Source organism: Rhamphochromis sp. 'chilingali', assembly GCF_963969265.1.
Source record: "Rhamphochromis sp. 'chilingali' genome assembly, chromosome: 4".
In the NCBI taxonomy this organism is placed as follows: Eukaryota; Metazoa; Chordata; class Actinopteri; order Cichliformes; family Cichlidae; genus Rhamphochromis; species Rhamphochromis sp. 'chilingali'.
The window spans coordinates 22,233,392-22,259,586 of record NC_137948.1 but is presented as its reverse complement, the minus strand read 5'-3'; the positions used below and the strand labels follow the sequence as shown (position 1 = coordinate 22,259,586).

Here is a 26,195-nt window from a genome sequence, read left to right as displayed (position 1 = left end):
AACCCTGATCATGTGTATTTGGCTGAATATTATTTCAACATGATTTGATATTCTTTAGTAAGCTAAACTTTATAGTGCTGAATCTTTTAAAAAAAGAAAAGAAAATAGACCTTAGTAGAGTTAAAATGTCTAACAAGATGCATCTGCTGTACTGTTGTGCAAAGAGACGATGGAAAAACATCTGAGGAAAAGTATCATATAGCTTGAAGATACGAGAGAGAAGAAAATGCAAATCCAAGTTAAAGCATTTCATCGCAGTTGATAGAGGAACGGCTACAGAGTTGTATAACCGAGAGGATTAACATTTTTTGTTTTAGCAGTCAATCTGGACAAAGTCATTTTTTGATTAAAATGTGAAAAGCATTAATCAAATAACGACAAGATAAAACCGCAGCTTTGGTATTTTATAGAAGATTGATTCCAGATTTGAAAGCTCAACTACCTGAAAGTCACTTATTTAAATTCAACCAGTATTTTCTCATCAAACAACTCACTTTTATAAAACTGCCTTTTAAACTCATAATGTGAAAAATAAATTCTTATGCATAATTATCATGCAGGTAATCAGATCAAAACACAGTAAAAAAAGAATAATTTGGAACATGCATCTGTGTGTAATTATGTTCAATCAAAAATGATCAGTTCTAACTGAAATTTAATCAAACACTGCGGCGCACAACTGCAGCCAACTGAATCACCAAATAGTGCTCATTCTGTTGGAGGCAACTCTTTCATTATAACTAAAATCACAAGTTGTGGGTACTTTTTTGTCTTGTAAAGTATTATTAAAACATTTTGAAAAGCTAAATACATATTTACAGAGCCAAAAAGTAGCTGTATTGGTTCCCCGTATTAACGTGGTACACAGAAACATACAGTATATTCAACTATTTTTCATGAAATTGTCATAGAGTGAGTATTTTAACCATTTTGCTATGATATGGCCACTTAAGTACAAATTACTTGAAGCGTTATTGGACTTAGCAATTAGTAAACCTCTGATTTTTGTTTCTTTTTTACAAAGATTCATTCATATCACATAGTGCATACTAAAAATATTTCACTTTTTGAGAGGATGCGTCTCCCCATGATCCTTGGGTACAATATGTTGTTAAGCTGAGTGGAATTTTTCCTTTTCGGTGCAATCACACTTTGCTTTGGATCATAACGTAGCCTAATTTACTCTAAAGGGGAAATATGCAACTTAATAGACCTTAAAAATAAAATATTAAAGCATCTTTTAATAACCAAGGTATGACAATCAAAGTAAAAACAGTGTAGTGACAAAGAAAACCATTTAAATTGCTGTTAAAGGAACAGTGTTTGTATGAACCATTAAGCTTGCTTTGTCCATTCTGGTTAGATTTTCACAATGAAACCTGTATGGAGCACATGCACGTGTTTGTTAAAGCTTGGACAAGACTGGAATTACTGTAAACACTGCTCAAAACTACAACAAAAACTAGTGCAAAATGGTAGAAATTCAGAATATTCAGACAACAATCTGAATCTATTCTCCATTTGTCTTGAATACATGAATATTCTGAGCCATGATGTTTACTTGGAAATACAATGAAAGAAGGCAAAAATGATTCAGGGAAAGAGGAAGTAAAATTTACTACTTTCCCACACACATTTAGACGCAAGCTATTTCTCTGTGGTCAAGACATCTTGATTAATGATTGTACGCGCATCCCGCTGGTTTAATTGTGTCAAGTAAGTTTGAATATTACCAGCTACACCTGAGGGGGAATATCAAGGTTCTGCATATAATCAACTTGATTAGGGAAAAGAAATAACTTTCAGTATGATCAACATTTTTACATAATATTAACAAATTTATTTCTCTGTGGGCAATCCGCCCTTAAAATATGCCTGAAACTCATATTCAAATGCATGTTTTCTGAATGTTTATATCATTCAAGCTGTCAACTTTCCATCTTTGGTAACTCTACGCCTGACTCATTGCAAGTGTAATTTGTTCCCCCGGGTTTGCACTACTTGATATCTCATTGGTTTTCTGTTTGCTGCCTTCACAGATTCGCATAAAAAAGTGATGCCTCAATTCACCGCAGTTCCAGTCTGCTATTCCTGGCTTACACATATCTGCCATGGCATGTCTGGAGACAGAAGTACAAAAGTAACTCCATCCATTGTTAGCATCAAGGTAACGTTACTATGACAACCTCCGAAACACCGCATCATAAAACGGTATGACTAAAGCTTTTTTCTTTTCTTTTTTCAGGCACATTCAAGTATCGACTGAAGGTCTTTGGACAAACAAAAACCCATATGAGTCGCTTAACAGGTCCAAAAATAAAAATAAAATAAAAAATACAAACACTAAAGCGTTGTCCTCTATTATGATCTTCGGCTGTGGCGCTCTTGATTCTTGGGCTCTGGGTACAGCATGTATTCAAAACTCAGTTAAATTGTAAGTGTGTGTCTGAATGTTTATTAAAGTAGCAGATGCACACAGACAGAGTCATAAATCATACAGTAAGGTAACATAAGAAAGCCAACGAGGATGCTCCCCTGGCTGGGCGATGGTAGCTGGAGCAGTGCCAAGGCTCTCTTGAAGTGGCCTGTGATTGTGGAACTACAGTAAGCTGTGGGGGGAAGCTGACAGTTTCTAATACTTCAATTTATCTGTGATGCTCGGGAATATTGAACGGTTCTCCTTTGACCTTGTGATCTAAAAAACTTTAGAAAAAAAACCTAATTTGTACATCATACTTTTTCTGCCAGAGGAGGGTCATTCGTCTCAAAAAATACATATTGTTTAATTTAATTAACCATTACCCTTTTAAGTGTTAAAGTCATTAAGGCCAGTGAGCAAACGACATGTCAAATGAAGCTTTTAGAGGAAGCTCAAGCAGTCAGACAATTATCGTTCTAATTTCCTAATCACCCCAGGTCTCTGCCTCTCAGTTATTATCCAAAGAACTCACTAGGTTATGTTAATAAGGCTGTCTGTCAAACAGTGATCATCCTGGCTGAAGGGTATTTAACTACCTAACCTGTTGCATCTCTTTGCTGTCACTTAAATGCATGCCCACCGCACAGCCACATGTGTCAAAAACCAAACTGTAGCGCCCCAGAGTTATGTCTGGAACAGCTTAAATTCACAAGGCTGCACTTAGACAAACAGATTTCATCCACAGGTTGCATATTAACACATATTGAGTTAATACTCTTACTGTGAACTAACTTACTACCTGTTTCATTTGTAGTGTTACCTTATAATCTTATAATCTATGACGACCTTATAATCCTTTCTACTTTTACTTTTTCTTCTTCTTCTTTTTAAAATCACTGTCATACTTCCAAGTTGCCAAACAAGCAAGAGCAGGTCTGACAAATGGTTATTTGACAGAAGTGAGTGGTTATTTAAAAGAGGACGAATCCCAGGGGGTCATCAGCAAAGGCACACCTGCCATCTTCCCCTCTAATCTCACTTGATGTGTTTAGGAGATATGTGGAATCAATGTTTCTGGAAGTCATTTTTGTCCCCATTATGCTGGAAGTCCAGTAAATAAGGACATAATTAGATCTTGGTAGGTTACAGACAACCATTTTTGTTCCAAAGATATAAAAAGAAAGATTTTTTTTTTAAAAAAGAAAGAAAGAAATGGAACTGCTCTCAAAACTGATATTAATATGTGGAAACAGTTCATGCATGATTAATGATGGTGTGATTTCTTTTCCTGCAAAGTTAAAAGCTAATTGGATAATCCATAAACTCTGAATTACTTAAAATTACCTTTTAACTAATTCAGCATGCAAAGGGGTGTCTTCGATTTGCTGATCCTGGCTAGCAGGAGAAATTCACTGCACTTTATTATCATAAAAGGAAACCATTCATTTTAATTGATTAATGGCTTTGTATGCATTTACACACACTATATATTTAACTTTATTACTTTTTATCTTACAGGGCAAATTTTTTTATTTCCAAAAAAACATTCGTATGAGCTTTTTGTTGAACATATACGTGTTAGTAGTTATATCATATGCTGTCATATGTTCAACCCCCCCTCCCTTCAGAATTGCTTTAATTATTTATGGCACAGATTCAGCATGGTGCTGGAAACATTCCTCAGATATTTTGGTCCATATTTAGCTACTGCAGGTCCACGATGTGAATCTCCTGTACCACCACATCACAAAGGCGCTCTACAAGATTGAGATTTGTTGACTGTGAGAGCCTTTTGAGCACAGTGAAGCTTGTTTCAGATTATGTAAGCTTTGTGACATGTCAAATATCCTGGTGGGAGCAGATATTCAATTCAATTCAATTTTGTTTATATAGCGCCAAATCACAACAACAGTCGCCTCAAGGTGCTTTATATTGTACAGTACACTTTAGACCTGTCAGTGAGTACACTGGTCATAAACAGACAGAAATGGTCAGCAAAAATACTTCCTGTGCTTTAGTGCATAGTTGGCACTAAAGGGCCAAAAGTGTTCCTGGAAATTATCGCCAACACCATCACACCACCAGCAGCCTGACCTGTTTATTCAATGAAGGATGAATTCATGTGATTTACACCAAATTCTGACACTACAATCTGAATGCCGCAGCAGAAATCGAGGCCATGAAATACTCAGATCAGCCCGTTTGGTACCAACAACCATGCAACGTTCAAAGTCTCTTAAATCACCTTATGTCTCCATTCCATGCTCAGTTTGAATGTCAGCAGGTCATCTTGACCATGTCTACTAAATGCATTACCAGAGCAGGTAAATAACAGAAGCCTCGCAAAAAAAAAACCATGATAACGGCTATTCAGTTGACATTGATACCAGTCTTCAGGTTTCACGTCCCTTAGAGAGTCTTATTGTTGAAAGTAGTGATTATGTCTGCTTTCTAACAAAAGCAAACAAAACAAATACCAATAAAGTACAGGGACAACAACTGCACATCAATCAGCCTGCTGCGATTCGCAGAGGCTACAATAGTGCTTGAGGAGCAGAGACGATTAACTGACCTCTAGCCCAGTCTTAGCGAGTCTGTGTTACCCATAATATCTTGTTACAGAGATCTCCCCGTCCAGCTCAGGAGCAATTTCTAAATACCTGTGACAGTGGCCTTCACAGTTTCGCCGTGGCCAAGATGATAGTAAGGGAAAGCGCAGACAGTGCCATGACTGGCAGCCAGGCCTTTCTGTTCACTGAAAGAACAGTGGGAATAGAAAATAACAATGTAGCACTGCATTTTCTGTTATCTCATCATCAGGTGTGGCAAACCTTTTCTTCAGGGGTTCATACCCACCTGTGAAAGCACACCTGAGTGCTCTTCACACATTAACTGTTAACAGTATAACTGTTATGTATAAAGTTGCCTGTTTCCACAGCTATCGTTTCATATACAAGACCTTTATGTTACACACATGGGGTCTGTGTGTTATTTGGATGACATTACCCCCTCAGCCAGGGGGCTTCTGTATGCTGGTATTAACTCTAGCCTCTGACTGTCTGCTCCATAATGAGGGGAGCATTGAAGGAGATTGCATGATCGTGGGTGTAGGAGGACATGGGGTATAATGTTCCCAACCACTAACTGTGCACAGCACATGAAACAAACAGAGTTCTAGTGCACTGATGATGCACACATACGGTACAGGCACTATAGAACACTTGGAATGCAGAGATGGTGGATGACGAGACACCTGTTTCGTGGCTTTGGCCATGAGACCCTGTGGAGCTGTTGCAGCTGCGAACAGTAATAAGAAAGGTATTGGTACATGTCAGGAAAACTCAAGCAGATCCAATTTTCAAAGACTACAAATTAGCTCCCCTGACTTTGCCAGTGTTAGCAACATGCACCAACTAACAAAACATAAAAGAAATATGCCACAGAGGTTCCGGGAGCTAATTATGTTCATCGTAGCTTACTTAATCCTTATTCATTAACCACTTTACTTCTAGTATCATAATAACTGAGGTATTGCTAAATTGCAGATATTTAACCCTAAAACTTTTGAGTCCGTATACTTTGTTTTGCTCTCTGCTCGTTTAGGTCAGAAAGGGTCACACTGAAAAAGAGGACTATCTTAGTTATCAGCAGGATCTTGAGTAGGCCCTTTCATATGCAGTGTGTCAGACTGAGTGCGCTGTGTTTTAATGAGTTTTAAGATCCAGCGAGGTCTCCAAATTTTCATTGCAAACAGAGGAAATTACCTTACATGCTGCAGACACACAAGGCCAGATTTACTAGGACTGGTAAATTAATGGGAGGTCGGAATGGCAAAAATGTGTTGATGAGTAGGGATGGGAATTGAGAACCGGTTCATGCAGAAAACTGGTTCCCAGTAGTCCAATTCCTCAGGATTTTTAGTCTGCCTGCCGATCGAGCCCGCTTGCCGGTTCTTGCACTCGCGCTGCAATCAGCTGATTCCAGTTCTCATGTCATTGCATCAAAGTAATGTAACCAGTAGTATAGCGAATTACTTTTTCCCAGGAGTAATTAAGTACCATACTGCATAACTTTTAAGAAAAGTACTTTATGCAATATGTTTCATAATTACATTTTTGAGAAATGACTCTAACACTAATCACAACAAACATGCACAAACATTTCAACCACAGCATAATAATTTCTTTATTCCTGCTTAGCAATGGCAGTGGCTCTCAAAACAGAGCCAATGAGGATCGATAAGTGATATCGATAATGGAATCGGAATCATTACATTATCATCAATTCCCATCCCCATTGATGAGAGTGGAGAATTCTGCGGGTGATCGACTAATAATACACTGATTTATAAACAAAAAACACGGCTTTGCAATAATGACCAGCATCCTATAAAGAGCAGGGCAAATTAGCAAGCTCAAAAACAAGCAGTCTGGTGAAAGTAAGTGTAGGCTAATAATCAAAAAAAAGTGTAAGAGCAGGTTTTATGGACGTCTTCCTCTCTGAAAACAGTGTGGCAATTAAGACCAATGAGAGGCAGCTGAAGAAGAATCCATATGTAGAAGAAGACAAAGCATTATTTGCCATCAGATCCTCATCCATCTCTGTGTTAATGAAGGTACTGTCACTTTGTCAGGTATCCAAATCCACTTTTCTTCCCAGCAGGTAGTGTGGAGCTGCACTGTCCAGCATCACATGCATTAGGTTAATATCTAAAGGTAAACTGTAACACACATCAGATCTGTCCAACCCGCATTAAGTGCTGCATTTTGATCTATGTTTCAATCTGGTTTGTAATAGATCCGACACCAGAACACACAAGACGTTTTTATTGTGGACCCATCTCTGTGTAGAAATGTGACTAAAAGCCTGAAATGCTCTGAAAACCCATCAGCCCACTGTAAAAAGTGATTTGGCCTTTAAAGCAAGACACACTCTCATATGCGTCTCGTATTAGGATTCTGGCCCTCTCTCCGACACTCAGTTCAATTCATTTAAGTCAAATCAAGTCAATCAAAATACCAGTATTACTGAGGAGCAGAAATATGTGTGGCTGGGCTCTAAACAAGCAGGGTGAGGGCTTAGTGAAGAGCTACGGGACACAGCCAGAGCTTAGGCACAGCTTTGAGCCATCCACCCACGCCAATTATGCACTAGTTCTGATAACTTCTCCCCCTCTTGTTCCAAATAAATGAACACTCCTCGCAGCAACTACAGCAACAGCAACCACGTCGGGGGCAAAACAGAACATGCAATTTTTTTGGCCGTTAAATTCAGAGCAATTTGCAGTAAATCGGTTCTGCAAACCTCAGTGAATCACATTTGATTCATTTACATACTCTCATAGCACCATTTCGCACTTTAAAAGCTAAACTCTCACACAAACATACCTGTGTCTGCACTTTTCCAGTTACAGAATTATTTACTTAATACCAGCACTGGCTTTTTTAACGCTAAAAGAGGGTTGTGGGCTAGCACAGACTGTTAGAAAATCTGGCCCACAATGTGTTTGTATCCAGCGCTGTTGCCACGGCATTATATGACTCTTTATATACCATAAAACCTGTAGTCAAAGAGTAGCAAGGGCATTTAAAGTCAATATAGATTTCACTGTACAACTGTATAGCGTAATTACACTGATGAGCAGCTGAAGGATCAAAGAATCAAGGATCAAGAAACTGTTTTATTTACTACTTATTTACAGATTCATTTATTACCATTCATTCGTGTTAATCTTAGTGTGCCCATGGCAGATTTCTGCCAAGTGAGGTCTTTCGAGGTTGCTGTTTCCACCGTTTCTTTTTTTTTTTCAAAGGTTCTATGAGTGAGAAGCATTAATATGTATTGCACCAGCAGGCAGCTATTTATGTAAAGAGATAATAGTGGAGTAATGATTTCCTAGTCATGGATGTGCTCTAATCCAAGTTTCTGTCTTCAGTGTTTTGGTAAATGTTCCATGTGCATTTGAGTTTTTCTCTTAGAAGCCATTAGCCAGCCCTGCTGCCATGTCTGGCCATCCCATAAAGTGCGAGCATGAAAGTGAAAGCAGGATGGCAGACCAAAGTCTGGAACATTCAAACAATCAGTCAAGTGAACCATTTTTGTTTTTTAGTTTAAAGTTATTTATGTTACCAAATATGTCTGTGCACAGGGAAACAGAGAGCAGAGGAGAATAGCAGAATAAAGGTTTTGTTTCTTTAACTGTTTTTGGAATCTGGTTGTCAGTTTGTCTTGTAGAGTCGGTGCCTTGGCTTGCACTACTGTTCCTACCTGTGCTTCTTTGTCTGGTTTATTTTGCTTGTGAAAGAAGCACATAAACGGCTGTGCACAGACTGAGGAAGTAGGACAAGAGAGGAAGAGAAAGAGACAGAGAGATACCAGACATGGTAATGCTTAAGAATTCAGACTCAAGGTATTTACTAGCAGACCCTGCAGCAGGCTGGCAATCTGGAGCACTAGGACTTTTCCCAGTGGGTTGCTTCACCTGTGAGGTGGCAGTGAGAGAAGGAGCAACAAAGAGAGTTAAATCAAATTTACTGCTTTGATTATTTATCGTACTGGTATGTATCACATCATGGGTCCTGATTTTACCAAATCTGATGTTGTGTTTTATCAGTGACAGCCCAGTCCTGTCACGGGGACCTCCAGGGTAGGAAAAGTTAAAACTAATGGCACACGAGTAACAGCTTTCCTACGTGTCAAAAGAGAATCATACAAGCAGTCACCTGTAGGATGACCTGATAAAAGCAGGCAAAAAACATGAGAAGAGCACAAAACAAGCAACCATACCATAAACCCTTGTGCATGAGAGTAAAGTTGGCTTGCATATGTTCTATAAAACTACAAAGTAAATACTGAAAAAGGACTTTTTGAAATGATCAGCAGTGCGTTTTGTGAAAGAAAGCCTAGAGCACTATCCAAGCAGATGAAAAAGGAAGTAAGTCTGTGCTGCTGAGAGGTCATTTACTGCTGGAGATAAACGTAAACTTGCCCGACGTCTTGAATATTTTGAAATACAGTGGGGCAAAAAAGTATTTAGTCAGCCACCGATTGTGCAAGTTCCCCCACTTAAAATGATGACAGAGGTCAGTAATTTGCACCAGAGGTACACTTCAACTGTGAGAGACAGAATGTGAAAAAAAAATCCATGAATTCACATGGTAGGATTTGTAAAGAATTTATTCGTAAATCAGGGTGGAAAATAAGTATTTGGTCACCTCAAACAAGGAAAATCTCTGGCTCTCACAGACCTGTAACGTCTTCTGTAAGAAGCTTTTCTGTCCCCCACTCGTTACCTGTATGAATGGCACCTGTTTGAACTCATCATCTGTATAAAAGACACCTGTCCACAGCCTCAAACAGTCAGACTCCAAACTCCGCCATGGCCAAGACCAAAGAGCTTTCGAAGGACACCAGGAAAAGTCTTGTAGACCTGCACCAGACTGGGAAGAGTGAATCTACAATAGGCAAGCAGCTTGGTGTGAAAAAATCAACTGTGGGAGCAATCATCAGAAAATGGAAGACATACAAGACCACTGATAATCTCCCTCGATCTGGGGCTCCACGCAAGATCTCATCCCGTGGGGTCAAAATGATCATGAGAACGGTGAGCAAAGATCCCAGAACCACACGGGGGGACCTGGTGAATGACCTGCAGAGAGCTGGGACCAAAGTAACAAAGGTCACCATCAGTAACACACTACAACGGCAGGGAATCAAATCCCGCAGTGCCAGACGTGTTCCGCTGCTGAAGCCAGTGCATGTCCAGGCCCGTCTGAAGTTTGCCAGAGAGCACATGGATGATACAGCAGAGGATTGGGAGAATGTCATGTGGTCAGATGAAACCAAAGTAGAACTTTTTGGTATAAACTCAACTCGTCGTGTTTGGAGGAAGAAGAATACTGAGTTGCATCCCAAGAACACCATACCTACTGTGAAGCATGGGGGTGGAAACATCATGCTATGGGGCTGTTTTTCTGCCAAGGGGACAGGACGACTGATCCGTGTTAAGGACAGAATGAATGGGGCCATGTATCGTGAGATTTTGAGCCAAAACCTCCTTCCATCAGTGAGAACTTTGAAGATGAAACGAGGCTGGGTCTTCCAACATGACAATGATCCAAAACACACCGCCCGGGCAACAAAGGAGTGGCTCCGTAAGAAGCATTTGAAAGTCCTGGAGTGGCCTCGCCAGTCTCCAGACCTCAACCCCATAGAAAATCTGTGGCGGGAGTTGAAAGTCCGTGTTGCTCGGCGACAGCCCCAAAACATCACTGCTCTCGAGAAGATCTGCATGGAGGAATGGGCCAAAATACCAGCTACTGTGTGTGCAAACCTGGTAAAGACCTATAGTAAACGTTTGACCTCTGTTATTGCCAACAAAGGTTATGTTACAAAGTATTGAGTTGTATTTTTGTTATTGACCAAATACTTATTTTCCAACCTGATTTACGAATAAATTCTTTACAAATCCTACCATGTGAATTCATGGATTTTTTTTTCACATTCTGTCTCTCACAGTTGAAGTGTACCTCTGGTGCAAATTACTGACCTCTGTCATCATTTTAAGTGGGGGAACTTGCACAATCGGTGGCTGACTAAATACTTTTTTGCCCCACTGTACCAGTCCATTTTGAGGAACAAGTCATCAGTGTGTAAATTATAGTTTGGTAATCATTACACTTTCCAGCAAGAAAGTGATACCAAGCCAAACAAATCTTTTGTTGTTCCTGAAATACATTTGAGAGGTATTTTTTTGCCGGTTTGAACGCCACTGAAAAACTTGGGTGGGATTTATTGAAAGCACTGAAATCAAAGAATAACATTTACTATAGCCATTTAACTGTTTCGGCTTAAAATCCACCAGAAGTCCACCAGAAGCTTATCAGAAACACACAGAAATATTTAACAGCAGTCGTAAAGTTCAGCAAATTATTTTTAAATACTGACTTTGGTCGTTCTATCTGGAGCACCATTACAGCTGTAGTAAACTCAGTCTGCCCTCAAAAGTCAAATACATGTTTATGCATTACATACTTTCTTTTAAATCCATTAAAAGTGGTGATTTACATGTTTGTATCTTCAGCCAGGACCCTTTTGGTTTGTCATTTGATTTCTTGTTTTTTAATGTTTCATTTCTTGTGACATAAATGAACCAAATAATGATAACGATACACACCAGGTTGCAGGTTAAAGGGGTTGCACAGTTTCACAAGAAAAAACAGAAAAATAATTTCTGTTTTGTGACGACTGGCAAAAACACAAAAATACAGGTTTCAAACTGGTGGGAGAATAACACACCTGGATTGTGATGCCGAGCCTCAGAAAAGGATTTTGAGGCCTGTCCAGTTTCCTTTGGAGTGGACATAAATATACATATCTCCCATAATTGAAATCCGCACAGGCACACAGGGACTTGTCTCAATTTGAATATGAATACCCTTTTCTTTTTATTTTCTGCCTTTTCAAATTCTGCCTAGCAAAACGATAACCCCAAACCTCACTCACTGCCAACCCCTTCAATAGAAATCATTTTGCTAGACACTGCCTCTGTCCCTCCCAATAACCCAACCCTCTTCACTTTTTTTTCCATTTCAAATCAGCTGTGCACAAATCAGCTCTCCATACAATGGCTTGAGGAATCTCACAAAAGCATGCCTTCTTTAAAGAGAAGATAAAGCTTCTACTACATATAGGAAAGAAAAACAAAAGCAAAATGCAGAGTGAATACATCTCCAAGATGATGTTAGTCAATGTGGTAGAGGGTATACTTTATGTGTAACATTCCTGTAGATTAAAGATATTGTGTAGAAATACTCACTAGACAAATACAACCTTAATCCAACATTTAAAAACACAAATTATGTGTTACTAGGACAACAATCACGATCATAATCTGTCTTTCTTGCTTATATCTTTAGGATGAACTTACAGGAGCTAAATGTCTGTGGGTTTGTAATATATGTTTAAACACTATCATATGTTGTTCGTTGTTTATTCAGTAAAATGTAGGTCTAAATTATAAAAGAAAATATGGGTTTTACTGATGTGTTTATGCCTATTTGAAAAATATATATCATATTTTGTCCCACTCATGAAAGTGGTGTAAAATGTGTCTCTCTCAGTGTATCAACTGGCATCGTTGCTATTTTGTTGACGGAGTCTCTTGAGCAGAACATTTCCAGAGGTGATGATTCGAGAACTGAGGTATTTTAAATTGAACCTTGTTTACATCCATGCTTGCTAGCTCCGTGTGATCTCCTTCCCTGTCTTAGTTGTAATTGTACAGCATATTTTGTGTGTCACCTCCCTTTGTTAAACAGTAGAATAGTTTAACACATGACTGCCCTCCACTCCTGAAGGTCCACAGGGAATCTATAAGAACCTGAATCTACAAATTAAAAATACTGGCTTGGGTAAAATTACCAGTTTTACCCCACAGCCTCGTAGTAGAAACTCGTATGGTATCAATTTGAGGCTCCTACGTCTTATTTGTTCTTGAGTCATGAAATTCACAAACAAACGTACCAAACTTACACGTGTCTTTCCCATCAGTCGTTTACGGCTGAGTGGTAAAATGGTCTCATTTTACAATTCTAAATTTTCTGTCTGACTCTCCTGTCACACAAACCCAGAGACTGGATGGCAACCATCTGACAACTTTCAATCAGTAGAGCAAAGAAAATGTGTATTCCCCAACTGATTGCAAGAGGTTATTAGATGTTGCTGGCAATCACTAGTATGCACTTACTTGCAAAGAAAAAGTACATCTTTCTGCACCAGAAAACTCTTTGTAGTTGATTTGGTTGCTAGCAGATTTCTATGGTTGCCAGTAGTTTGCATGGAAGATGCAAAGAGTCAAACTACTCACTACTAGTGATAATGAAACTGAAAATTGTGATGCACAACGGAAAAAGAGATGGTTTGTTTTTAAACTGAACATTTCATCTCTACAAACATTTAAATATACTGATTAACAAAAAACTCTTTGGAGCATGAGTTAGGTCATGTAACACCATGAGTGATAAAAATGCAATCCCATTATTCATTGGCATAAAGTATTCCCTCATTCCATCTGCATTTAAGTAAGAAATTTCTCTGTGTCTCTGTGTTCTTCTAAATTGTTAATCTGATCTGCTTCACACTCTGCGGGTGAATTGCCGGTGACCTAAGGCAATCAAGTGTTGAGTGTGAAGTAGGTCGGATGAGCATTTGTCAAGAAACATAAAAGGAGATCCATGAGTCAACAGTAAGTGCCTATGATAAGGCTGCGGGTGAATCATCAATCTAACAGACGTCACTGAATACAACACTGACGCATCAGAAAGATCATTACATGTGGTCATAGCACGCTTGCTTTAAGAAGAGCTTACAGTGATGGAAGATAATTCATATTAGCAAAGTGACAGGACACCAGAATAGGAGAATTCATGGCTGAGGCACGGACATGGCTAGCCTACTTTGCAAGGCATAAAAAGCTACTTCCTGTCCTCAAAAAGGCAGATAATATTGCTGTCTTTATTCAGCTTTACTGGAAAATTATTTGCTTAATGTTAAAGTATTTCACAAAGTTTGTTGATTGAGACAAGGATTGAGGATACATCATCAGAATATCCTCTAGGAAATACGCAACTGGGTATTTACCTCTGTGAGGAAAGGCAGTGGAGCTGTGGTACAGCCAGCCAGTGGGTTTGGCAAGGAGGGAAGGATCATTTTCTCAAGTTTCTAATTTAACTGCTGCAGCTTTTGCAAGACGGTGTTCAGAAGAACTCATAACCTTCAGCCAAGACAGATTTGCAATTGGACGCCATTGAGGCTGAAAGTGAGAAAACAACTGCACACAGTGGGAATGTACACACAGTGGATGCTTTAGTAGGCACCATTACAAGATTTAAAAGACTGGAAAGGGGATAAAGGGAAAAGATGTGGAACTAACAAGATGAAGGCATAATGCTGGGAAAGCAAGAGTATGAAAGAGAACAGTCAATTTCACTGCAGCAAAAGAAGTCCTGAAAGCTATGCTGATGAGAGGAGATGCATCATCTGGCTCATTGCTAAGTTGTCATTCAAGGAGTGTTTCCCTTTCAACTTCTGAGATGTAAAACATGAATTTAATGAGAACGAACACTTGACTTGTTGGGAATGGAAAATACTCTTTGTCCTTCACTGTATTTAATGTCTTTAATTTAAGTAAATTGCATTTATTTTTATTTTTTATACATTTAGGACCAGCTTGCAGTCTTCAGTTCCATAGTGGTTATTCTATAGACATGGAAAATGATTTTTGTTTTGCTGTGAAAGAAGACCAGGATCTCCAGGATTTGAAGGAGCTGAGCTCTGGATGATTGCTGTATGTGGATGTACTTACTGCCACAGAACTCTCCATTATCTCAAAATGACAGCTAAATTGGCCCGTCAACAAAGCTGCATTCATCTTAGCAACTTCACTGGTGCATTAGTGCATCTTCCAAACATAGATGAAGGATATGGGGCATCGCTTCCATTCTGGATGCCACAGGGGGAAATTAGAGAGTTTCTGAGTGCAGCACTATTTAAGTAAGCATGCTCGACTATTGGTTGGTTCCCCTCGCTTGTCAAAATCCCAGTCGGGCACCTTAAGTATTTTTATAACTGCCTATAGATGAAGAGGGGGGAAAAAACTAAGCCCGGTACATCCGGGGAACAAAGCCCTGACAAAGAAGGCAGCACAGAATTGATGGTGTGTTAAAGTACTTCTTTTGACTGCTTCAAATTCAGCTTCCCCTGTGACCCAAATAAGGCTTTTTTTGGCATTTATTATAAAACAGAAACACTATCTACCCATGCATGTGGATCATCCTTGTATTAATCCAGTCAGGAACTGTCCTTGTATACTTTGACATACATTTTTATAGTTTTGATGTCAGACACTTCAAATCAGAGGCAACAGCGTGAAAGGAGTTCTTGTGCAACTACTGACTTATCTACAGTAAGCAAAAGCTTAAGGTGGTAGCTGAAAACTCCGACTACACAGAATAAAATCTAATATATGGAAGGAAACATAGCAACACATTAACCTGAATGTATGAATTACGTTTGAACAGGAAGAAGGAAAGCCCCAACATGTGGAATATAGAGACTTTCACAAAATATAGATGGAAAATTCTCTCTCTGAGATGCTGAACGAGTGCCCGTACCGCGTGCCTCCGCTTGTACCTGGAGTGTAATTTTATCTCCCTGAATTTCTTCAAGAAATGCTGCATAATGTTCTCTTGGAAGCATTTTGTTGAACATCGTTATTCACTAAAAATGTCCAAATAATGGAAATCCTCAAGTTGACGTGATGTAGGCATTTTGTCTATTGTGACCAGCACTTGATAAAAGAGTCTTTATTTAATATTGTATAGACCTTTGACTGCCGAAATCTTTGTAAATGTATTCCGACTTCCTTCTATACAGTCACGTGTGCGTTTATATGAGGAACCAGGACTTCCTTCCTGCCAGATGTATTCCGTTACAAACATTCCTTTACAAGTGCGAGTGTGTCGCACTTTCAGAGTCATCAAAATGTTTCCCAAACAAATGCTGCTTTGTGAGACTCTGGAGGACAGTGAGACTGACCTTGAGCCAAGAGGCTCTCCTAGTTGGTCTTATCTTTTGCATTTAGCTGTTCAAGTGCTTGGTGTGAGTGTGTGTTTATGTGTGCATACAGTATACATGTATTGCATGAGCAAGAGCTAGCACGCCCCCGCATCCATGAGACTGAACAGAGCTGAGTGGGCAACCTGGCATGTGAGACACTGATAGAGAAGACCTTGACTAAAAGGTGAGACACCTTAAAAAAAAGGAAAAAAAGAAAAAGAAAGTAATTTGCTGCACCCACTCAGACATCAGGTCCCATGAGTTTTATGCGGAGAAAGGTCTGAAGATGCAGTATTTCACTTCAGTTGCTTAGACTGAGTGTCTGTATATGAAGAGAGTGCTAAGGAGAGACTCAAACTGCTTGTTTAATCATTTCCTTCATTTAACCGAGAACATGGTCAGGAAAAAACTGTCTCTCTTTTTACTAAATATGAACCAAGAAATGAAACGAATAAATAAATAAAGATATTTTTAAAAGTCTGTGAATATGGGAGTCTGTGTTTTTCCGAAGCATCTGATGTATTACAATATAATGTATTTTCATTGTTTTGTGTGCATCATGTGAATTCAAACTGCCAAAGTGCCTTGGCAGAACATCAGTCAGTCTAATCTAACAGGACTTAAACTATGAGAGGAAATAAACAAGTAGGGCTGAGTAATTCCTGAAAGCTGCAAACCGAGCTTTATGGGAAGAGTAGGTGGAGAGAAACAATGGACCTTAGACTGTAAGCTCCGACTGTAACGAGTATGGATCCTGTTTACCAATGACCCCTCCCACTCTCCGTCTGCTTCCCTCACAGTTCGCTCATACCTTATTCCCATCAAGACAAGACAGGCAGTGGCTAATTACTGTACAGCAACAAACAAACCAATACTTCTCTATCTCCCATGTCCCATTACTTCAGTTTAGTCCCCCTATTCATATTTCTCTTGACAGGTGCATCTGTCCATAGAGAATAAGGCAGGGTTGTAATCGGCAGGCAGAGGATGTTGTAATTAAGAGGTGTACCTCTGGGCTAACATGTGGCTCAGCCAAGGTGAAAAAGACGGTGGGAGTGGAGTTTATTGAACACGCCAGGGCTCCTGTCAATAGCAAAGCCACTTGGCACTATGTTCGATACTGTTAACAATGCTTAAGGTCTGTGAGCATCTGTACATGATTGGGCATATTTATGTCTGACCTTCCCCAGCAAAGTGCCGCTGAGATGATCGGGATATACTCTTTCTTATCTGCCAGCTGCTCACGGGTAGCTTTAAAACTTGTTGATCACCCACATAATCAAAAGCAGGAGAGAGAGACAATGCAGAAAGAGAAAGTGTGTGTGTGTGTGTGAGAGAGAGAGAGAACGAGAGAGAGAGAAAAGAGAGAGAAAAATAAGAGCGAGCCTGAAATGAGATAGTACGGATAGGAGAGCCCAGATTGATATAGCAATTACCAAGAAAGCTATCCCTCAGTTAAGAATACATCTACATACATTAGAGCCGCGTTTCTCCCTGCCACCATCTCTGTGTCTGGTCCAAGAGTATCTCATCCACAAACGCAGTATGCGGAAAGGTCATCAGTGTGCAGTCCCTGTGTATACACTAACAATGAAGACCCTGTCTATTCTCCATTTTGCTCATACCACAAGACGAAGAGATCCACAGGAACGACGAGGAAAGAATGAAATCAAAATGTCAAAAAGAACATGTGAAAATCTTCATCACATGCACATATTTCACACAGACGGGCAGACAGACGGACAGAAAGGGGAAGAGCATTTTCCCCTCACTGTTGTGATGTCTGTGATGTTTACTTGAATTCCTATATTAGCTGTAATTCAAAGATTCTCAGTGCGTCATCCTATAAACAGAAAGGTGTCCAATTACCTGTCGCTACAAAGACGGACGTGCAGCACTGAAAAGTGACTTACACTAGGAGCCAATGCTTGCCACAGTGACATTCAAAGAATGGCTTTCATGCATACTTTCTTTGAGCTAGCAAGTAAATCCGGTTAGAGTTAGCCCCTAATGTATGCAGGCATGTGCTTGTGCAGTGTGACTAGAGGCCCAGCAATATATGGAGAAGGGTTTTGCATAAAAATACAATGGTGCTATCAAATAGGCTCAGAGCACGCATGTAAGCAAGCTAGCATTTCAAACACCTCTATTGGTTCAAAACAGATCAGACAATGAAAACATCAGACAATGAAAACAAAAAGAGTGAAAAAAGAGAAATAGAAAAGGAGACAGAGGTGTGAGAGAGTGAAAAAGATGCCGTGTAAATAACCCCCTTAAAAAAAAAACATGAGGAAAGAGGACAAGCAGATGGAAAAATAAACCATGGTAAAGTGATCCAGTGCGACTTGGATCTCTGCCGCAGGCTCAGAGCTCTCCTCTGCCCGTGTGTCTGCAATGTGTGTGAATGGAATATGTTTCTGTCTGCATGCGCGTACAGTACACATGCAGGCACTAAGCACCATTCACAGTGCACTCGGGTCAGGGGCTGTTGCGAGGACATAACAGGAGTAGGGGTGAAAGAAGGGTATAGCTGAGGTTTTCTAACTGTGTTGCCCCTTTCTTTGTAGAAATGTGGATGAGAAGAGGGCAGCATTTGTGGGGCCATATTGAAAAGGCTCTATGTGGTAATCTAATAGTGAATTCTCTTTGACGGAGCTCAATTCAAGGCATCTACATGCATCAAAACGTCTCCGAATCAAAAAATAGCTTCAGTCTCATTAACGGTGCAAAAAAAAGAAAAAAGAACATACAAGGCAATGCAGGCTCTTGCTCTAAGCAAGTCTACAATCTCTGTTTCTAAGGAAAAGGGGATAAAAATGGAAAAAAGATATAGAGAGGGTGGGGAACAGGAAAACAGAGACCGGGCAAGTATTAAATGTAATTAAACACTGCCACCTGCTGGTCACTGCGTGAACTTACCATAAGCTTTTAGGCTGAGGGTAATATGTTTGAACAGCTGCACATTTGACCACCTGTTTGCACTGATCCACACAAAGCAGATGTGGCACACAAAGGACACAGCACTGGACCAAATCTGACATAATATTAAGGAGGAGAGAAAAAAACGTTCAAATTCAAACAATGCTATCGTGTATCCCTGCTCAGAAGGAAGCAAATTTAATTTGCTGGTTGAGAGGAAAGAATGAAAGCTGAGGACGAGGCAATCATTTTGATGCAATCACAATTATGTTAAAAGACACCAACCTCATTTTTTTCCCCACTCCACTTGGCTCATCTAATCGAAGGCGGCAGCAGCCGCAGCAGCAGCCGCAGAGGAATAAAAGGAAGACCATCTATAACTCATACTTGTGTTGGCAGGCTCTTCCTAGCTCAGTTACATTACCCGAGTCATAGTGTATCTTGTGTTTTTTCATACTTAGAAGGTCTCTGCGAGAAGTACTTACTTTACTGCTGTTCGCTGCTGCTGCTGCTGCTGCTTTTATGTGACACTTCAAATGAGTGTGAGAGAGCACGAAAGACCGACAGTGTCACCATTTTAAAAGGCTGCATCAGATCCTTCTCGCGTTTGACTGTACAGAGATAAGGAGGCTCAGAGTAGGAGAAAGGCAGCGAGACAATAAGAGATTGCTTATTAAAATTTACACTGGGTGAGTGCAACAGTCTGTTTCCTCCCTGTGCATAAATCCTCATAGCGAGTGACCGTTCTCTCCCCACAGAGGAAGTCATTTCTATGTGTGCATGTGCTATAACAGCTTACATGAAGCATGAATAAAAAGCCATAGCAAGTCTGAACATCTTCTAAAATGAATTCATACCTACACTGCCTTGGCATATATTGAGGTCTAATAGAATCGCTACATTGTGTATGTGGTTTGTGACCTAAAAATCAAAGCATGTGTGTGCTACAGTGTGTCTTTACCCACATTCCCCGTAGGGCCTCAACGCCATCTGTCCTCCCGCTGAGTTCAGATCCTCAGAATAAAGACTTTCATTCCAACATGACAGGGTTTTTCCTGCATAGCGAATTTAAAGGTAGCCACTCTTAAACGCTGTGCTGCCTTTCCCAAAGCCTGACCATGTCTGCAATATAAAAAAAACCCCCTATTTTAAGGGTGTTAAATCTGTCACTGTCGACTATTATTGCAGAAAAGGAATCAGCTGGGGCCGGTGGAAAATTGAAGAGATAATGGACCGAGGTAGCAGATGGCTAATTAAGAACATAACTCGTATTATTAGTAAAAATGAGGTCACGTGATTTAAAAGAGAGAGTCCCGTCTGTATTTTAGCCGTAAATCACAACAGAACGCGTTGTCAATCTTGCTAACGTTAGCTGACTTACTTCAAGGCTCGGCGTGAGTTATCGTCCATGCTGGATGGCATTTATATGATGTACGAGGTAATCGGTAAATACTCTTTGATATTTATCGTTTGAAGATTGTTGATAGCAGCTCCACTTAAACTTAACTGTGTTTATCTCTGTCATAGTCAATCCAGTACAAACACGCACATCTCTTTAGCAGCCTTCATTAAATTTAATTAACTTCACTAATGTTCAATCAGTTCTTTGCCATCATTGTGAGCCTGGAAAAATCCCGGATCACACATTTATCATTAGAAGCAACAGGAATTTCCACAGCATATTAATTTTCTATACTAAACCAAAAACTGGTGTTAACACTCAATGTCACTAACATGAAAGCTATATTCATACTTGCGTACTTTAAATTAAACCTCTTCCCAAGACATTCAGTGTATTTCAAAAGACGCTCTAGAGGAAGTCCTTGATGGCGAGCTCTTAAAGGTAAAAGGGTGACAGGGAGCATACAACCTCTTTGTTGTATGCCAAAAGATGCTGAAACTGAGTAAATGTGAACTAACGCTGACCTCCCTTTTCTCTCTAAATAGATCTTATATGTCTGTGTCCTATGTTGACTTATTTCAAACTAATTCCAGGTGTCAGTAATTCCAGGTGTCTAGGAACAAATGAGGTCATTCCTTCTTTCCTGTCTTATTCCTAAGCCGCCTTTTCACTCCAGCTATAGACCTATCTCTGTGCCCAGCATTTAAAAATCTCAGCTAACCTTTAGTGTCAAAAGATATTGAGGGTTTGTTGAGGCATCCTTGCTAGTTTTTCTTTAGCCACAAATGTATAGAGTCTTCAAGTTGTTTTTCTTTTCTTTTTTTTCGAATAACTACCCACACAGCAGGTACTCCATGCTCTCACCTCTTTTATAGGTAATTACATATTCTTGAAATTAAGATGGCAGAGATGAAGGGTACTCTACTTTCATTCTAACCAAAATGAAAGTCAATGTTATAGAGACCACACAAAAGTCAGTGTGAGACTGATATAAATCACTGTACCCTTTAGTCATATATCTACATTTTTGTGCGACCAAATTACCTTTATTTCATAATGTCAGTGTCTAAAAGGAGACTGTGGGAAACTGCGGTAACTGAGTACAGAATCAATGAGTCAAAGCTGATAGTCTAGGCAAAATTATGATCTCTCTGGTAGAGGGAACAACTTGTCTATATGTAGTCACTCATATCCATTAGTGAAACGAAATGAGTACCATTATACTGCAGCCCTTCCTCCAAAAACCCACCCACTGGAAAGAGACATTTTACCGTATATCTGTCACAGCAGTCAGTGCTACAGTCTGCTCTTCCATCCATGTGTCAAACCAATGCACAAGAGTCAAAGGATTAGAAGCCGATCAATGGCGAGTCAAGACGGGGACTATCTCTCCAAAACAGATAAAATCAGGAAACACGAAAACACATGCGCACCGACAGGAATGAATGTTAATCACTGTATAAAAAAAAAGATGTGCAGCTATTTTTGCATTGGAAGAATATATAAACTGAATATTCTATACAGTATTGTGGGTATGCGTGCATGTGTTTTACCGCTCAGAACAAGCCGTTATTAAATATATTCGCACTAAACATGTGCTGCATGTGCATACGCAAAACCCTTTAAGCATCTCGCCTCATAGCTTAGTATATCAGTTCATTACTATTCTGAGAGGACCTTACCATAGTCTGTGTCTCTGTTGTAAGTTAGGAATTAAACATGCACCAGCTTCGGGCAGCACAGAGGGCCTAGCAAAGGGCAATTTGTCTCATTTAACTGCTGGCTGTCTGCCTGCCGAATAGAATCGAATTATGCACGTCTTTTGCTGTTCTAAAAAGTCCTACTGTTTTACATAAAAACACAGTCAATGTGATTACTTTAGGCCATGGCCCTGTGCAAAATAATAGGATAGGAAGTTCAGAAGAAACTAAAATATAGGTCTCTGTCTAATCCCTCAGCACAAGACAGCTTTTATTTTCTAATATTCAGCTGCCTGTGTTTCACCCTCAGTTCTCTTCAAAGCTGCTACATTGCATTTTTAATTCCCAACTGTTACCACAAGGTGTCACTAACACAATGCAAACCAGCAATATTTGGGGCCAAAAGAAAGTACTGAAAATGGCACTTGGGGGACTATATTTCATTTACTGTGGAAACACACACACACACACACACACACACACACACACACACACACACACACACACACACACACACACAGTTTGTTTGAAGGGGTGGAAACCTGAGCTGCCAAAGAGATAAAGAAGAGCTGGAAATATAAATCAAATTGGAAGAGAAAGATCCAACATGTAAGTGTGGGTTTAAAGACATAAGCTAGAGTAGATCACTTCCTCCGAGTTAAATGTTGATTACTCAAAGCCCTACATGGAACACAATCTCCCTGAAAATACATCAAACAATATATATGAAAGTGGGGCTAACGAGATTAGAGAATGCATAATTATAGTCAATTTTTATTCCACAGGGTCTATTGTGATTTATCTCCTCACATTTAAGGAGACAGTTTACACAGAGAGTTTTCTAATGTAAATTTTTTAAACAACATTGTGGGATCTAAAAAGGCCATTGTTTATTGCACTTCCCGTTCTGAAGGGTCAAACCAAATTGTCATCCTTAAAGTCTAAATTGTATTTAAATAATATTACACATAAGGTTGCATATCTTAGGCCCCTAAAGGGTGAAGCTGTAAAGTTTAACAGTTTGTTTCTTCTATAAATATATTAAAAACAAATCCAAAGCTAAATATTCTTTCATCATGAAAAAATGATTTTCTGTCAGGTAACTAACTTGTTGTGTCAGCTCAGTAACACCAAACAGAGAAATACAGTCGAGCAGAATCGTACATTATCAGATATAATGGTTTATCATTAGTGTACTGGGTGATAGGTAATAGACTGCAGGGATTTTTAATGGTTGTATGGGTTTTTTGATAAGCAGATTAAGTGAGATTTGAGAGATTTGAGAGAGATTTTGTTAGTTAATTCTTTCAGCTTTTGGGACTCATACTGTCAAGGATTATAGTTACTTAAATCAATGATAAAACATTTTATGCAGACAGCAATAAAACCCATTCATTGATAAGAAAGGAATTTTTAAATAGGATTTATTTATGTCTAATTAACATAACTGTATGTACACAGTAAGTGGAACATTGCGCTTTTCTACTCTGACTGTTGTAGCTGTGAGTGAAAACTGAAAAATATTAAATTCACCATATGTTGATGCAGAAATCTGTCCAAAGCTGGTTTAATGGCAAAGAATAAACTGAATTCATGTTTGTTTGTATCCAAATTTGAGTCAAAACACTGGACTCGACTTCAGCAATACAAAAAAATATTAAGAATATTATTTTAATATTATTTTGGTAATTACCAGTACTGTTAAGTTAAGGCAGCTGTGTCATAAACCTTACATTGGGTGGCTTTGCTAATAAATTTGTTACACACTGCAACATTTCATGTCTTAAAGCTATGTGTTAAATACCGTGTACCGCAATATACCTTTCAGTAAATCTACATGTGAAGATAGTGTGATCCTGATCGTGATGGCACAAGCTTGAATAATACTTTTATCCTTAAATAAGGGTCCTTAAACCTATTCCTTAGTGGCTTAGTGACTCACTATTCCTGGATTTCAAGCCCAGTTAATATTTTTTGTCAGAACATGTTTCAGGGAATTTAAAAAAAGAGGACTGATAGTTTTCAACATCTGAAGGACATGATGCAAAAAGCCCATCCAGCAATACAGCACTGTTAACATCTGGCCACTAGATGGCAGCAGATGATGCTTTTCATGGAGGTTTCTGGCCATAATTGGGCCTATGATTGTGTATAATCTGAATAAAGATGATTAACCATCGCTGTGCGTGATTATTATTATTTTGAGTTATATGTTGAAAGAAAGAATATTCTAGTGAGTTTTTTGTCAAAATATAGTCAAAATGAAAGGTAAAATACATAATAACTATTGTCCATGTAGTCATAGCATCAGTGATAACCTGTAAGAAGTTGCCCACATAAACACCCAACCTTTTATATCACGCAGTACTCTTTGTATCAACATATCATGCAGAAGCCTTGTCCTGTACTAGAGACGTGATATATATATGTATGGTTTAGTCTTGTATTTTTAAAGCAGTACAAAAATGCTTGTTGACTTACATCAAATTCATTAAGGGCAGCAGCAAGTTCTCCAATGCCAGCATGGCCATGCTTCTCGTCAGTGGGTGAGGTGGCCTGTGCAGCACTTGAGATGCCTCCTATGGCCTCCTGGACCTGTTTAAACACATAGTCTCGATTGGCCCGTGTGGCTGCCACGTCTGGATGGCGCAGAAAGGCCTGAGAAGCCGTATACAGCATAGTGGCATTTTTCTTAAGGGCCCCACGCGCAGCTGCCATCTCATCTCGGCACTGGGGGTCTTTCAGCTCCTGAGAAGATAGCAAAGGTTTTTTTTTGATTTTCAGACAAGCGATAATAACAATGTAACTTGCAAAACCCTGGAGTATTGCTTGAGAAATTGAAAACAGTGTGAGGAACAGGTCACAGTTGGAGAACTATATTGTTAAAAAACAAGTTCATGTCCCATTTGATGAATTGAATCTGATGAACTGGTATTGTTTCAACTTCACAAAGTTAAGGCAGCGTCAGCAGATCAGCAACGATAGAGCTGGGCAGAATTAGCCTCAGTGTTTTGCTCTGGTTCAGCTCGGCAGCATGGGCGCTTGCCAACATGACACATGCAGGAAAAAATCCTCTATAAGCTTTTTGTCACACTGGGGGCCATATTAAAAATCACTTTGATGTGTAATTCTCCAGGATCAAATAAGCGCTGGTGCAGAGATTTTGCTTACTCTACATCCCAGCTAAAACAAATCCTACACACTAATAATCCGCACCATTTATAATTTGCCAAAACATTACAAAGGAGACTACACAAATGTGGCTACAAATCTACAACAGCTGTGAATTCTAGTGTTAAATGTTAATGACCAAAAATCTAAAAGAAATGTGTATACCGTATTTCCCGGACTACAGAGCGCACCTGAATATTAGCCGCACAAGCTAAAATCAGGGGAAAATCCTGTTTTGTACATACATTAGCCGCACCTGACTAAAAGCCGCAGGTGTTTCAATGTTGACTTATCATATGTAAGAGAATATGCACAAATCGAATTGTCAGGAAAGAGATGGCTGTTTGGAGACACACCACTTTTATTAATATTTTGAAAAACAAGTTATGGGTACATATTTGCATAACCTTTTAGGGTATGTGTACAAGTAGTGGTAATTACAAGTACAAAACATGTACTGTGCTTCATAAATGAGTAACAAATGTAGTACATAACAATAACCTACAGCACACCAGAAAATAGATTCAGACTACCTTTTAGGCTCAGGTGCAGTGACACGGCTTTAACAAGAAGAAAAGTCAGTCATTCACCATCTTTCTCTTCTTCCTGCGCACTAAAACCACCAAAGTCCTCTTCTCCAGTGTCGGAAACGAACAGGCTCAGGGTGGCTTCATCATCCACTCTCAGCTCCTTTCTTTCGTTGTCACTTTCAAAACCAAAGAAATCCTCATTGTCAGTGTCAGAGTCGAACACCTTCTGAAGAGCCTCCTCTCCATCAGGCAGCAGTCCAGCCCTTCGAAATCCGTTGGTGATCGTGGATGTTTTCACACTTTCCCACGCTGTCAGAATCCAGTGGTGGAGTTGGGCATAACTTGCTTTTTGCAAGTTTATCGCCGCTCATCATCCACGCCTCCAGCTGAACGCGTAGTGCTACTTTGAAGTTTGTTTTTCGCGCTACTTCGTACGG

The 26,195-nt window shown here is 39.5% G+C and overlaps 1 protein-coding gene across 1 annotated transcript in view; it reads right to left on the bottom strand.

The window, feature by feature from the left end:
* Nucleotides 1-26,195, bottom strand: part of ctnna2 (catenin (cadherin-associated protein), alpha 2) — a 353,288-nt gene that overhangs the window by 254,329 nt on the left and 72,764 nt on the right. The window contains exon 6 of the mRNA XM_080879193.1: nucleotides 24,539-24,805. Within this exon, the coding sequence (XP_080735319.1) occupies nucleotides 24,539-24,805 (267 nt within the window). The remainder of the gene's footprint in view (nucleotides 1-24,538; nucleotides 24,806-26,195) is intronic.